The sequence below is a fragment of the Malaclemys terrapin genome, chromosome 2 (assembly GCF_027887155.1).
Source record: "Malaclemys terrapin pileata isolate rMalTer1 chromosome 2, rMalTer1.hap1, whole genome shotgun sequence".
NCBI classification, from domain to species: domain Eukaryota; kingdom Metazoa; phylum Chordata; order Testudines; family Emydidae; genus Malaclemys; species Malaclemys terrapin.
In genome coordinates this window covers 60,978,882-60,995,001 of record NC_071506.1, presented here as the reverse complement: position 1 = coordinate 60,995,001, position 16,120 = coordinate 60,978,882, and the positions used below count along the sequence as shown (strand labels likewise).

The 16,120-nt window shown below is 42.0% G+C and overlaps 1 protein-coding gene across 6 annotated transcripts in view; it reads left to right on the top strand.

Annotated features, from left to right (window-relative positions):
- TRIM55 (tripartite motif containing 55) overlaps positions 1-15,800 on the top strand; it is a 62,003-nt gene extending 46,203 nt beyond the window's left edge. For 4 of the 6 annotated variants that reach the window (XM_054018816.1, XM_054018821.1, XM_054018818.1 and 1 more), the window contains one exon: positions 13,755-15,800. In XM_054018816.1, coding sequence (XP_053874791.1) covers positions 13,755-13,874 — 120 coding nt within the window. In that variant the 3' untranslated portion in view covers positions 13,875-15,800. The remainder of the gene's footprint in view (positions 1-13,754) is intronic. The other 2 variants (XM_054018817.1, XM_054018819.1) reach the window with 1 other exon arrangement.
- Positions 15,801-16,120: the final 320 nt, after the last annotated feature.

Sequence of the window (16,120 nt, the reverse complement as noted above, 5' to 3'; positions counted from 1 at the left end):
ACATAGTATTAAATCAAATGTCAGAGAGGCCTGTAACTGGTTACGTTTTAGCTAATTGCTAGTCATGTAAAAGTATTTTAAGTATGCAATGTAGACAGAGCATGGACAAAACAGATTATTAAAAGAAATGTGAGATCACACACTGACTTACTGCTCCTATACATTTGGTTTTCAGTTGTATTTATATACTCTGTGAAGGGGCATTTCTAAATGTCAGTGTAGTGATCCTTTAGAATTATTTTAGCCCTTTGTTGAAGACATAAATGATTTTCTCCCCCCACCCTCCGCCATAATATCAAGACTCAGCCCTGCAAGCCTTGCTCACCTCAATAGTTCTTTTGAAGTCAATGGGACTACTATTGTCAGTAAGACTTACTCATGAGAGTTTAGCTTTGGAGGACTGGATCTTATGCAAAAAACATCTAGAGGCAAAGTCTTCCTCTCAGTGCCACATAGTATCTTGATTCCAACATGCTCTCTTCACCAGAATGAACTTTAATGGACCCCAACAGCAACCCTAATACAGGCAAAAAAAAATCCCGTCAGATCCTCAAGGCAGCTCTCAGCTCCATTAGTCTGCTCTCCCTATATGAATACATGCATATAGCATCAGCATGAAATATGCATAAAGGGAGAACAAAATATCAGACTTGAGCTCTGCCTTGTGGATCTGAATATCCTTGTATATAGGTCTATAATAAGACTGATGGATGGATGGATAGATATATAATATATGTCAAATGACTGAGCTGAATGACCAGAGGAATCAGTTCACTGTAAGTGATATTCCCCCCTATGCAGTAGACCTGTGCACTGCTTAAGTGACAATTAAACCCTGTTTTGAGGCTCCTCTCTACAGGGCTGAATTTCAGTAGTGTAGCAAAACCAGAGGAAATATCAGGTGCGGAAGACTCATAGGCGAAAAACACTCCAAAAATGTATGATTCTGTTTCTCTCTAACTTTATTACAGAGCTGGGTCTTAGTTTTAAAGTTCAGGTCAGTGGTCATTTGGTTTTGAGATTTAGTTTAGGATGGTTTCTTCTAGATTTCCGTTTTGCACTATGCTTTTATGCTTATTGCTAGATTTCGTTTAACAAATACATTCAACTAATGCAGGGAAATCCTGACTGATCTTCTCTTAGCATCTCTGTTTCCCCTTGCTCCTGACAGTTGTGTGATTCAGTAGTGCTGGTGACGAGTCGTGGTGACAATACATTGAGAGCAGTCTCAGACAACTGTGTTCTTGTTATTAATTTGAGTGGCAAATAAAAAACCTGAAGTTTTGCATTTTAATAGTCGGGTCTGTGAATTGTCTGATTAGTCATGAGTATCTTCTTGTCTGTGGGTATTTCAATTTTGTTCCATTTTAAGTAATAATAGATCATAAGAATCACAGAGTGGACAAAATGATTTCTTCTGTTCCGATTGTTGTAATTACCTAATTTAAAAGCTGAACAGACTTGAATTCTGATCTCCATTAAACTGCCTTTTCAGAGCATTTCTCATTTGGTTGTTTAATAAAAAAAATTCTGAAAGGAAAATTATCACCTTCAAAAAAAGTATTATTTTCTTCTGTGTCACAGCTGAATTGCTGCTGTTTTATATCATATCACAGCAGATTCGCTTCACAACGGCACAACCCACCTGTTTGAAAAATTATTGTGTAGATCTCATCCTAATCCTGTGAAATACATCAGCTTTTCTGTTTAACAGTAAATGAGTCCATGCTAAGTAGTACTTGGTGATGTGTACCCATTACAGGTGGGTGAGCATTGAAATATTAGCCTACCTGGCTGCAAATATGTACCGCTGAAATTCCCTTTGACAGTAGGATAATTATGACTGTGAGCTTGTGTTTACACACTGCTTCATCCTGCTGCTCAACCTCCCTAGGTTATGAACAAGCAGGTATTGAAATGTGAAAGAATTAACAGCATACTGGATATTTCAGTGCCTGCCTACTTACAAGAATAGCCCAATTCATTAGAATGGAGGGATAGGGTGGATGTGCACATGCAATTTCACAAACCAACACAAATTTAGGGCTGATTGTTAAACACAGAGTGTCCATTAAAATACTCATGGTGCAGTAACCGTGTACACAAAGGGAGCAGCTATTGTTCACTATTCAATAGTTCACACCCAACTGTACATATTACAAAATGGTTTATTGATGGATGTTGCTGTTTATCATTCTGATGGGGTATATTAGACCCGGAGACCCCCTGTTGGAAGGCTGTCAGTCCTGCCACACCCTGTCCCCAAAAGAGCAATAGAGGAGAAGCTTAGAGTGGCTGCTTGGGATGCAGCTAATCAGAAAGAGGCTGCAGGGAAGCAGCCAATCAGGGTCCAGCATGCTCATATAAAAGGAGCTGCAGGAACAGTGTGAATTCAGTCTTCTGGCAGAGATTGGGGGAGCAAAGAAGGTGTTCCTGGCTGGCTGATGGGACTCAAGGAAGATACAGGCCATGGGGAAGTGGCTCAAGGAAACACTTGAGGGACATGGCATGTGGCTGCTACTTAGAAGGTCCCTAGAGTATTGGGTGGGCTTGGGTCTCCCCCAACAGCCAGTGGAGAAGTGGCTGCACCCTGAGAGAAGGAAGTTTAGACAGGCCTAGGGAAGGGACTGTACGTGGAACTGTTACCCCCAAGAAGGGGGCTGAACTGAGACTGACCCAGCTAGAGAGCTGGGGTCACAGGACTAAAGGGCATGCAAAGAGTCTCCAGGGAGGAAGCCCTGTGGCCATAGGCACCAACTCCATGGGTGCTCTGGGGCTTGAGCACTCATGGGAAAAAAATAGTGGGTGCTTAGCATCTACCAGCAGCCCTGCCTATCAGCTCCTCCCTCTCCCCCTCAGCGCCTCCCAGCGGCCCACCAATCAGCTCCTCCCCCTTCCTCCCAACGCCTCCAGCACACTATGATCAGCTGTTCAGCAGCATGCTGGGGAGGAGGAGGTGGAGCGAGGGCGAGGTGCACTCGGGGGAGGGAGCAGAATGGGGGCGGGAAGAGATGGGGTAGAGTGGGGGCAGGAAGAGGCCGGGGGGGGGGTGTTGGGGGAAGTGATGGAGTGGGGGCAGGGCCTGGGGTGAAGTGAGGGTCGAGCACCCCCAGGGAAATGAGGAAGCCGGCACCTATGCCTGGGGCGCTGCTCCATCCCAGAGCAGGAACCTTCACACATAAGCTGGCCAACTAAGGCAGTGGTTCTCAACCAGGGATCTGCAGAGATCTTCCAAGGGGTACATCAACTCATCTAGATATTTGCCTAGTTTTACAATACGCTACATAAAAAGCACTAGTGCAGTCCATACAAGCTAAAATTTCATACAATGACTTGTTTATAGTGCTCTATATACTATACACTGAAATGTAAGTATTATATTTATATTCCAGTTGATTTTTTATAATTATATAGTAAAAATGAGAAAAGAAGCAATTTTTCAGTAAAAGTGTGCTGTGACACTTTTGTATTTTTATGTCTGATTTTTGTAAGCAAGTAGTTTTTAAGTGAGCTGAAACTTGGGGTTATGCAAGACAAATCAGACTCCTGAAAGGGGTACAGCAATCTGGAAAGGTAGAGAGCCACTGAACTAGGGTACTGAGATAGGGCCTGTTGGTCAGACTGAGGACCAGAGTCTGAGGAGGGCTACATAGACATTGCCAATGGAGGGGTACCGTGATGGGTCTTGTTGTACTGTTGAAGGACTGAGCCTGGGGAGGGCTACAGAGAAAGGACACACCCAACTGAGGGGTACTATGATAGGCCCTGTTGGACTGTTAAAGACTGAGCTGAGGGAGGGCTGCATGACATTACCAAGGGCCCTGAAATAGGCCCAGTTGGATGGTATACCCCAGAAGGGGTTTGTTTTGCTGTGCACATGGACTGAATGTGACATGGATGGAAGGCTGAGTCACCAAAGACCTTCCTGATGAGTGCAGTGGCCGACCAGGGGCACCATGAGTGGAGAATTTGACAAAAATTGCAGGCGTGCACACACTCGCCAGGGGTCCACTCACATGAGGTGAGCCCCACCCTGTTACAATCATCTACTCTTTTTTAATAATTGCTAGTCAATGGGAGTTGCACCTGTTTCGCCAAAAGGAGGATTATCAGAATCTTTAACCTTCCCCTGGAAAGCCACCTGAGGTGGGCAGAAGGGGCCTTGGTTTCTCATCTTATCTAAAGGGTGGCACTTCTCTCAGTTCAGCAGAGTACTGCACTGTAATGCCACCATTGCCCACACCAGAGTGCAGAGCAGAGAGTGGGACTTAATTCCACAATCATCTATCTGTCTAAGAAGTGATAGTGTTATCAGTTGAGTTATATTATTGTTCTTAGGGTGTGAACACCTTTTGGCTGTCAGCGCTCAGTATCACTGTCCTAGCAAGGAGAAAACACCTACACTCACAGATCCAGACCAACAAGCACATAGCTGAGAAGATGTAGAAACATGAGATCAGGGCAAAGAAAAATGTTTAACTGTGCCATGGAATTTCTCTTTCCATTGCATGGTAGCTCCAAGAAATTAGAACTTGCTGCTTCAGCTGACATTTCAGCAAGTTGTTTTCTTCCTCGAGCGCTCTCAGTATTTTTCTGGCCTTCATAGAATGTGCAACATGTCCACAGCTCTTACGTGCCACCCCCAACATATTTACAATAACACAGCTAAGCCATTCATTCATGACTAAGTTAAAGTAGCATTCAAACCTTCAAAGCATGCTGTGTCTATAAACCCCATAAATTATGCTGGCTCTGTTATCTGATACAATGAATCAAATTCTTGGGTGAGTCACAATCTGAATTGGTGGGGTGTCTCATTCATCAGGTTTACCACAGCATCCATTTAAAAAAAATCTTTAATTTACAGCACTATGTATTTCCCAGTGGAACAGCTAGGCAGCATAGCCAAACTTGACTGATCCACTATTAGATTTTCTATCTATCCCTGGAGCAAAGTAGGAAAGTTTCTTTTGGCTGGAATTAGATGGGCCATGTCCTGTAAGGTAACACTTGGAAGTTTTGTATATTTTAATTCAGTTCTTGGTTGTTTCTCCCTGCTTATCTGCTGGGAGAGAAAACTGGAGGAAGAGAGAACCTTTGGGGGCAGGCAGTAGTGTGAGTACTAGATTTCTCACATTGGCAATCAGTACTCATTCATTGCTGGCGGGGGGGGGGAGGTTAGAGGATTTTTTTTTTATTGGACTAGTCTCTGGTGCAATTGGAAAAGGAGCAGGACCAGAAATGATCAGGGATAGTTGATTAACTAGAAAAGCCTCCAGAGATTTACTATGGGAGTATCAAAGAATGATGGATGGGTAAGTCCAGAAAAGACCCGTCAGCTTGAACACCTGCATTTTTGTAAAACTGCTTCCTTCACTTTCTCCCACTGAGTAGGGCCCTGTAACTTATAAGTTGGAGTTGTGATCCACTTTTCCTTATAATTTTTTCCTTTCTGTTTTCTCTGACAGCAAGACTAGGCTTTGATCCAGACTGAAAGCTAATTGCTCTCAGTAGAGAGAGTAAACGTCTTTGGTATACATAAAGAAGCTGGATGGAAAGTTAAAAGGGTGTGCTTTTGTTAGATTTTGGCCGAGGCATTGAGATCGATTAGGAATGAAGTGAATGAAGGGTTTTGTTTGTCCCAAAAGACCTTTCAGACAATACCAACACAAGGAAGCTTTTATTTAAGATACTCTTCCCCAGAACTGGCTTCAACATTTGTTCAGACTCCCAGACCTGTGGTTTACTTAATATTCTGCAGGGAATGTATGCAGCCTACGCAAAAATAAGCAAATCTGAACTGTTTTTGCTCAGAACTAAATTTGGTATTGTTATGTCCCATGCGGGCAGGGGACTGGACTCGATGACCTCTCGAGGTCCCTTCCAGTCCTAGAATCTATGAATCTATGAATCTATGAATCTATGAAAGGTCCTGAGTAAGTGACATTGCATTATCCGTTTGCCATACAGCACTAATTGTAAGTAATGAAAATCCATTCAAATAAAACATTTAGTCCCAATGGACTTTTAAAGTACACTACTGGCCACCATTCAAAGAATGACACAGCTAGTATTATAATTGATGGAGTCTGCCTATGCATATGCTGTCTGCTTCGTATATAGCTGAACAGTTTTTTTTTTCAGATAATATTCTGTTGGTTCACCCTGATTTTTTTTTTAAAGGAAACATTTAATAAAAGCAATCTCTCATCTTGAAGCAGTATGGTGATAAGGGTGACAGCTGCCAGGTATTCTGCTGAAGCAGCTATGTTGCATAAACAGACATTCTTTAACTAAAGTTTAAACTATTTAAAAATAACCTCTTGCATTCCCTTTATTTTCACTACCTGAATATGGTTAGTGTCAGGGGTGTAGAACCTGACAGTTGAGGCACCAACTAGAGCCTACAGATTATGGGATAGGTATGTGACCAATTAACATGTTTTTAAGCATGACCATTTTTGTCAACACTGGGTGCTAGTGGTGTTTTAAAATGTTAGTTAAAACTAGTTAATTAACACACCACTCAATTTCCTTGTCTAGACAAGCCCTTAGAGGCAGGATGCATGCATTGTTACTGCTCATTTTCCACTTTTTCCCCAAACATACATCCTTGCAATCCTCCCCCCCCCCCCCAACCTCCAATCAAAAGAAGCCAGCAGAAGACACCCTGCAGTCAGTGGGGTTGCTCAAGTGTAACTCAGAGCAGAAAGTGGCACACTGACTTAAGAAATAAACAGCTTTCTAAGGTCAGATTTAGAACTTTTGGCCCAAATTTTTCTTCTGCTGTATCAGGGTAAATCAAGAGCAACCTTCATTGAGTCAATGAAACTGAGAGGGGAATTTGGCCCAAGATCAATTTAAGAGCCATAGGCTGTATCCTCACTGCAAAGAAAACCAACAGCACGGTGTCTCAGAACCTGGGTCAATTGACTCAGCCACACTGGACTCAGGCTGCAAGGCTAAAAATAGTAGTGTAGACATTCCCGCTTGGGCAGGAGCAGATGCTCCGAGACTCTCCACCCTTGCCAGGTTTCATAGCCCGGGCCCCTGCCTGAGCAGGAATGTCTACACTGCTATTTGTAGCCCTGAACCCCGAGCCCTGTGAGCCTGAGTCAATAGATCTGGGCTCTGAGATTCAGTTTTTCTTTGCAGACATATCCTTCAGTTAATGGAGTTACTGTGGGAAATGGGTTATTTTGGAGATTTTACCTTACTAGCAGCAGCAATAAAAAAAAAAAAGGTCAAATACTGAGATTTTTTTACTTGATCCTTACTCAAGCAAACTCCCTCTGATTGGCTGAGTAAGGGCTAATTTGATTAAAAACTGAAAAAAACATGTCATGATTTCAGTCATATTCTAAAATGTCAGTAACTGTATTTTCCTATGTAGCCACGTAACCAATATGGGTGAACTTCACTCTTATGCAGAGGTCTAGCTCCAGGCCTATGCACCACTTAAATCCCTCAAAACAGGGCATAGCTGGGACTATTTTGACGTCTTAAATGAATGTAAGAGGCACAGAGACCTTGAGCTGCCTTCTGCACAGGAAGAGTTTCACTCAGTGTAAAGAAAACGTACTGATTTCTGCTTTATTCATGTATAGGCCTTTTTGGTTTTTTTGCTCTTGGGCCATGAATATAGTCTTTGGAGGGACATGAAATTGTCGAGTAGCGGCCTGCATAAAGCAGCAGGGAGACTGCAGATTACTAAACTGGCTGTCACACAGAAGCCCTGATGTCATAGGTAGCATTCTAAGGAAAGCTTTTTACTGAGTGTTAGGTATTATATAAAAGAGCAGAGATGTAGAGATAGGAAATTAGGGTGACCAGATGTCCTGATTTTATTGGGGCAGTCCTGATATTTGGGGCTTTGTCTTATATAGGCACCTATTACCCCCCACCCCATCCCGATTTTTCACACTTGCTATCTGATCACCCTATAGGAAATGGGCTGTAGTCCACGAAAGCTTATGCTCTAATAAATTTGTTAGTCTCTAAGGTGCCACAAGTACTCCTGTTCTTCTTTTTGCAAATTCTACTCTGTATCTGATGTGTTTTTATAGCCTTAGGGAGATGAAGCTATTTCACCCCTCACTTTTCATTATGTTACATCATTCTGCAAATAGCCTGATGTAACCTTACACAATCCAGTACCCATGTAATAGTACAGCAAAGATCTGTAGAAGAAAGTAGGATTTTACACAATGAGATATCAAAAATATGCACAGCTACCAAAAAAGATAGTTATTTACTGACTTTGTAAAAAATGGTAAGTAAGACAAAGTTCTTAATTCCAGTAAAGCTTGTTTATGATATACTGAAGTTTTTGTGTGTGGACGTTATGGAGACTGGTTGGTGGCTGTAAGCAGAAAGCGGAATGTAAAACTTTGAAATATTCCAGGTAACTAATATGCACTAGCAGTCTATCCACTTTCCACTCCCCTCCCCCCAATATAAATCAAACAACTGCAGGACAAAGACAGGACTAGCAAAGTCAATTTTCCTGTATTAATGTGAACCTTGTAAAGATTTAACTGATGCTTATGTCTAGTGCTCAATGAACCGAATCCTGAGAGGTGCTGAGTACCTGCAACTCATCAGATTAAATAAACCCTGAGGGTCTTAATTTTACTCAATCCTTACTCAGGCAAACTGTGTGCACCAGAGCAGCTGCTGAATTCAGTAGGAGTTGCAGCTGGTCAGCACTTCTCAGGATATGGCCTGTTGACTTCCGCTATAATTTTGCTTGAGTAAAACCTGAATTAAGACCAGGTGCTCAGCTCTGATCATGATTTGACCCAATAGGAATTCCTGGTGTTTACTGAGGGCACAATCCAGTGCCTCCTGAAGTCAGTGAGGAAAGTCTGAATCATACCCTAGGTGTTTAGCACGTCTCCAAAATTGCTTTAATGTGATTAATATGATCTGAAGTGAATGTTTTAGTTATTCATTATTATTTTTAGTAAAGGCCCCAATCAAGGCATGGGACCCCATTATGCTTTGTACTGTATAAATACACAATCCCTGCCCCCAGAAAGAGCCCTAGTCTAGGAGATAAATTTCAGATAAAGGTTCATTACTTAATATCAACAGGAAGACATTATAAAGTGTTGAATCGACTTTAGACACCATTTGAAAGGCATACGGTATAGACTGCTACAACCTGGAGAAAGCTGCCCTTTTTCTGAGTAGCAGTACACTCCGTTACGGGGGAGTGTTTCAAAGGCACAAGGGGAAGTTAGTTGCCCAACTTCCATTGACTTTCAGTTGTGTGCCAGACTCCCCTTTCTGCCTTTGAAAGTCTCTCCCTACCACTCTATTTTTAAAAGCTCTTTTTCAATGAATACTGGAGCGGAAAAGTTTGTCCTGAAATATCCTAATGATACAATATAGTTTTGCAGTGCACAGTCAGGCTGCTGTTACAAAGGGCTGGTCCACACTAACCCCCCACTTCGAACTAAGATACGCAACTTCAGCTATGTTATTCACGTAGCTGAAGTCGAAGTATCTTAGTTCGAACTTACTGCGGGTCCACACGCGGCAGGCAGGCTCCCCCGTCGACTCCGCATATTCCTCTCGCAGAGCAGGAGTACCGGCATCGACGGCAAGCACTTCCGGGATCAATTTATCGCATCTAGACAAGACGCGATAAATCGATCCCAGAAGATCGATTGCTTACCGCCTGACCCGGAGATAAGTATAGACGTAGTCAAAGGGAAGTGAGTTGAGTTATACAAGCAACAACTTTCTCTGGGAGTTGAAGTAGAATTTAAGAATTTCCCTTTTTACCAATCTGATGATAATAGGTCTAAATGATTGTATGACTCAGTGAGTGTCAGATCTTAAAACATTCCAGGTCCAAAAATGCAAGTTTACAAGTCTGTGCAGAGCTGCATTCTCAGTATTGTCTCTACTCCACCCACAGCTAATTGTGGTGTCTATTAATGACTCTTGAAAAGACTCATGGCTGGCCCAGATCAGCTGACTCGGGCTCAGAGGACTTGGGCTGCAGGGCTATAAAATTGCAGTGCAGATGTTCATGAAAGGGGAGGGTGCTAGAGCCAGGGCTCCAGCCCGAGCCCAAATGTTTACACTGCACTTGTAAAGCCCCACAGCATCAGCCCCACGAACCTGAGTCAGTTGACCCAGGGCAGCTGCAGCTGTGCTGGGGGTCTTCTATCGCAGTGTAGACGTACTCTCTGAGGTTTTCACCAAGCAGAGAGCTAGTAGCCTGGAGTTCTGTTGAGCCTGGCGAAATGCATGGAGTAAACACTTAATACATCCGAAACCAAAGATGGGTTGTAGGAGTCTTGAAGTTTGTGCCTAAACTGGGAAATACCATCATGTTATAACATGTATTAGCCTGCACAATGTTAGATCTGATTTAGTACTCGATGTAGTGCCATAGGGCTGCCCCCCGCCTGGAGTGCTCTCTTGTGGCAGACTGCAGTATAACAAGCAGGCCTGCCTCAATTCCCCTCCTTCAGAGTCCCCAGAAATAGTCCGCAGAGTGTTCCCAAGTATAAATATAGCCCTTGCGGGACTCATTTATTACAGAATCCCATGCACATAAATCAGAACAAAAGTCCCACAAGAATAGTCCAGACTGCCCCCAGCATAATCCAAACACTATAGGTAACATCCAGCCCCAGTGTCCCTCTCCAGGCCCTGGCTCCAGTAGTCTGATGGAGCTAAAAGACACTGGAACAGCGTTCCAGCTCCACTACACCACTGTGCCCCATTCCCTGCAGCCTGGGGACAGAGATGCTGCAGTTTAGGACTACACCACTGCCTGGCTCTCCAGCACAGCTCTGGTGTCCTCACCATGCCCTAGCTATCCAGTATAACCCAGCCCTGTCCTTGTACCAGGACAGCCCTTCCAACTGGAATGTAACTAGGCTTTTCCCAATGGGAACCCCCCACAGCCTCTCTGCTGGGAACATCCTTGCCAGTGCACCTTCCTTCATTCTCCCTGACCCTTTCACTCTGGGCTAAGCTCTCTGGCCCTGAGATGTCAGTTGGTAAATTCCTCTGCTGCTCCCCTGCCTTCAGCTGTCTCCATCCCTGGTTCTCTGGCTTGGGGATAACAGCCAGCAAACCATTCTCACTGCTCTTCTGCCTTCAGCCTTTTCCCTGGTCCCAGACATACAGTCTCCTAGTTCATTCCTTCCTCTTCCCAGAAAGGGCCTGCAAAGATCTTTCTGCAACTTTCCCCAAGACTCCTCCAGTCTCCTGACCAACGCTCACCAGGACTCTCCCTCGGTAGGTCTCTCCCTGACCTTTTATAGCCCCCAGGTGCTGCCTCACTCTCATAATTGGCTAAATGGGAGCACCAGCTCTGGCACAGGGGAACTGGACCTACGTCATTTACTGGGGCCAGCCACCCTGTGACATATAGACAAAAGATTATTGGGTTTAAACTTGTGTCAGCAGGGAAGGTCTACCATGTGTTAATTAATGTGTATCTCCTAATGTAGAGAAGACCGAGTAATTATTCTTTTAGGACCCAATCCACCAAAGCACTTATGCGTATGCTTAAATTTAAGCTTGTGAGGTGTCCTGTTGATTTAAAGTTAAGTATGTGCTTAAGGTCCTGATCCACAAAGTTAGTTAGGATCCTAACCTTCATTGTGTCAGTGAAAGTTAGGAGCCTACGTACCTTTGTGGATCTAGGCCTAAGTGCTTTGCTGGATCAAGCCCATAGTCTGAAAACCAAAATGAAATAGCTGTTGGAACATCAAGTGGAAGTGATCCATCGGGCTGATTCTGTACAGTAAGATAAATGATAGAATAATAAGGCAGCTTTAGAGAAGAAATCAGAGGTGAGGTGGGTGTTTTTATTAATCATTTGCCAGACATTTAAGACTATGTGCACTAAGGTTGTATATTAAGTGCCCTACTGGGGACTTGGGTGCACAAAAACGTGCATGCATAATGTTAATTATTTTTAGCTGTTCTAGGCATTTCAGTTGCACATTTGAAAGTAAAAGGCAAACTTTTCAAATGTGGATTCCCTAAATTTAGGCATCTCAATCTACATAACAAACCCAAACAAATGGCTTTATTTTCAGAAGTGCTGAGCACTTACCACACCAATTGAAGTCAAGCAAAGGGAAGTGCTCGGTGCTCAACACTTATAAAAATCAGGCCACTTATTTACTGTTGTCATCTAACTTTAGGAACCCACATAAGAAGTTTTGGACAAAAGATTTTATACACATTATTCTTCAGGCCTGTGGGCCAGAACTTCAGCTGAGGATCTGGCTGTTGTGTGTCTAATTCTTTAAAATGTGCAAATTTGAGAGAGACTAGGAGGGTTAGGTAATATATTTTATTGGACCAATTTCTGTTGGTAGAAGGTACAATCTTTCAAGCTTCACAGAGCTCTTCAAGTCTGGGGAAGTAACCAGAGTGTCTGAGCTAAATATAAGTTGGGTTCTTGCATTTGCTCAGGAAGTAATGTTTAGTCTGGCTTCCTTCTCCTTCATATTGTGAAGTTTCTAGAAGTTGATCCAATAAAAGATATTACCTCATCTACGTTGTCTGTCTCATATCCTGGGATCAACATGGCCACAACAATGCGGCAGTCAAACCTGTTTACTAAGTTTAGGAGACAAATTTTCTCTACAACCTTGCTGAAAAGGAACTCTGGTGCTTAAATAGGTAATTATTCCTCCAGATCTTCCACTAATTTTTGCACTCTCATTCAAGTGCACAATAGGTTTACTCACTGGAAAGCATTAGCCATTGAAAATTTAAATTTAAATAATATGACCAAATTTGCACACCACATTTTGAACCTGCAACAGAGATGCATCATTTTGATAATCTTGTCCAAATTAAGAGGCTAGATTAATCTGTCTTTCAAGTTTTAGGGACAGATTCTTAGCTGGTGTAAATTACCCCTATTGAAACCACTGGGGCTATGTCAATGAATACTAATTAAGGATCTAGGCCCTTAAAAATAAACTGAAAACTTCAATTAGATATAGGAAAAGAAACAGGAAACTACTTGTGTTCATGTTCAGGAGACTTTAGGACTTGTTCTATAGTGGTATGACATTGTCCAACTAGACAGTAACTGGAATGAAGCCCATTAGCCAACTTACACATAACAGACCATCATTTCTCACTAATTCCAGTATGGATTTTAACATTACATACTTACAAAAATTGCTTGGAAAATGCCAAATAATCATCCATCCTATGCTGTAGTTCCTCATGAGTATCTGTGATATGTTGTCAATACCTGTACATATGTTTGCACCATGATTTTGATAACTTTACATTATGCAACTGTTATAAATGGTTGAGACATATTTAGTGTTAAAGGACACGATTCTACCATCCTTACTCATTTTAAATAATACCTTACTTGCAAACAGTCCCAATGAAATCAAGTACGTATATTTCCCACAGTAAGATACCCTTACTCACATTGTGTAGTATCCTACTGTGGGAAATATACTTGATTTCATGTAAGAATTGGAGGCCTTTTGAGCTATGCAAACACATGGGGTGAAATCCTGGCCCTATTGAAGTCAATGGCAAAACTCCCATTGGCTTCAGTAGGCCAGGATTTCATTCATGGCCCCTGCCCCCAAAGGCTTTTCATGTTCCTTCTTTCTACTTCCTGTCAAACTTTATTGATAGAAAGAAGCCAGTATTATAGAACTGTATTGCAAACATAATCCCAGCTTTAAAAGATGAGCTTTTCTTCTTCCCCTTGTAAACATTTCCTTCTCATACAGACTGGGTCTGAACCATCCCCTCAAGGACAAGTGGAAGACGTTCCAGTGAGCAGTGAAAGACCTGATGAGCCGGCTCGTCATGTCTTCTCTTTCTCCTGGTTAAACTCATTGAATGAATGATGACGATCATTCCGGCTGGCTTTGGATGTGCTTACCTGAGAGGAGCTATGAGGCAGCAAGTGACCTGGCTGGAACCAACAAGAAATAGTTCATATAAGAGACATCTTGATCAGGTTTAATTCCAAGGGCCTTATTTGAATTCCATTATACTGTATCTGATACTTTTAGATTAGAGTGATGTTTGGAAATAGCTGAATAAAGGGAGTGGGAAAACTGGACTAATAGATGTCTTGATGAAATACTATATTAAGTTTGACTGTGTGTTCAAGTAAAACCTGTTTCAGAAAGGAGAATGTTGAACAGAAGCTTCATGCTATAATTACAGTTGCAAAATTAGTGAGCACTATGATTGTCTGTAGCCAGCCTGGGTGTCCTGTTGTATTTTTGTAAGTGCTTACCCAACACTGTTAGTTGAAATATGACTAATGGCATCATTTGTCAATGAAAATATGAAAACCCCCTCACTACTCTTAATTACTCCAGTTGGAGTAACTCCATCTTTTCAACTTATTGATAACGCTTGTGGCAAATCCTTGACGAAAGCTACAAAATTCAAAGGTAAGTCTAAAACTCCACTCAACACAACCACTGTGCTGCATTACTCCAGCACAAGTGGTGCTACTGCATGCTGATGTGTAAAACCTGAGCATAAATGGGGATGGCAAGAGGAGCATTTCACCCTTAGATTTGTATTTTCCAGCTGAGGTTCATAGGTCACAATGAATAACACTCGAACCATTCAGAAATGTTATTTGGTGTTACATTTGATATAGCTGTAGACAATAAAGATATAGCTATAGGAAGCACTGGATTGGAACCCTTCCCAAATGATGTGGGATATGGATCAGTATGTGGTTTATTATCTGTACTTCCTCAAAAGGCAAGGAGAGGGTTCTGGATGAGTATGTCAGCTTGTGCCTGTCTATATCCATATCTGTTATACCTATAGCGTCTCAACTTCCTTTAATACATGAAATCAACACTCACTTTTATCATACTGAGCAATTTGATAGTAAAAGGGCAAGACCTTTGAAACCACAAAAGACCATTCTGAGCTGAACTGTGATGAGTTTATTGCAAGTATCTGCTAAAGATTGCATTTAAAAGATTATAAACCCATGGAAAAGGCTACCACAGTGCAGAGAGAAGTGTACTACAGATATTTAACTAATGAAACTGATTACATAAACTGACATGCCTTTTAAAATGGTGAGCAGATTGACATTGCATTTGATTCTGAAGGTGAAATCCTGGGAGTTTTCCCACTGACTTCCATGGGGTCAGGATTTCACCCTAACACTCTAAGGACAGTTAGAAAAATGATTACAGAATTGAATACTGTATTTCCTAATGGGTGCTGACTGTCATCATCTCTGAAAGAGTTCAATAGTCTTTGAGAGTGATCAATATCTTACAGGGTTAGGGTCTAAGAGAGGGATCCAAAGGCCAAGGGGAATCTTTCCACTGACTTCAATGGGTTTTGGATCAGGCCCTGAATACGTAGCTCTTCTTATAGTACCATGACTGACCATGAAGACAAGCTTTTTTTTTCATGGTACTGTAGTCAATAGCATGAAATGGTTGATTAATACATGCTAGAAGGCAATATAGTCTAAGGTGGGAGCCAAGTAATTCAGGAATACAAAAGCCCAATTCTGACAACAGTTTGCAATGTAGCCTTTGGAAAGCCACTTACTATCTATGTTGTTTCTGTTTTTCTTCCTGTAAAATGGGACTATGAAGGATGGATTTGAGGATCAATTAGTTAATGTTTGTAAAGAGCTTTGAAATAACAAAGCATTTGTTAAGAGTTATATCTTCACGGAACAGCAGTAAAATTCATCACCGCATCCAGTTGTGTTTTTTCCACAAGCTTTTGTTCTTGTTTTTTGACAAGAAATTCCTAATGAATATTTGCAACCAGGACTCAGATTTGTCTTCATTGGTTTCACAAAATCCTTCTCTGATCTCTTTTTTCCCCTGATGATTCATAAGATAATAGGAGAAAGCTGATTTCATAAATATGGCAGCTGTATGAATTCAGTAAGGAACTGTCCGTTTCACGTACTCATGCGAATATGAGAATTTAAAGTGTTTAACAAAATCAATAGCACTTGAGTGATTGCCTTAAACCAAACATTTTAAAAATCAGTTTCATGACACCATAAAGTGCATTTCTCTGCTAGAGCGCAGTCTGCACACAGATGCATCCCCGAACTCAACGCTCACTTAATTAATGTTAATTA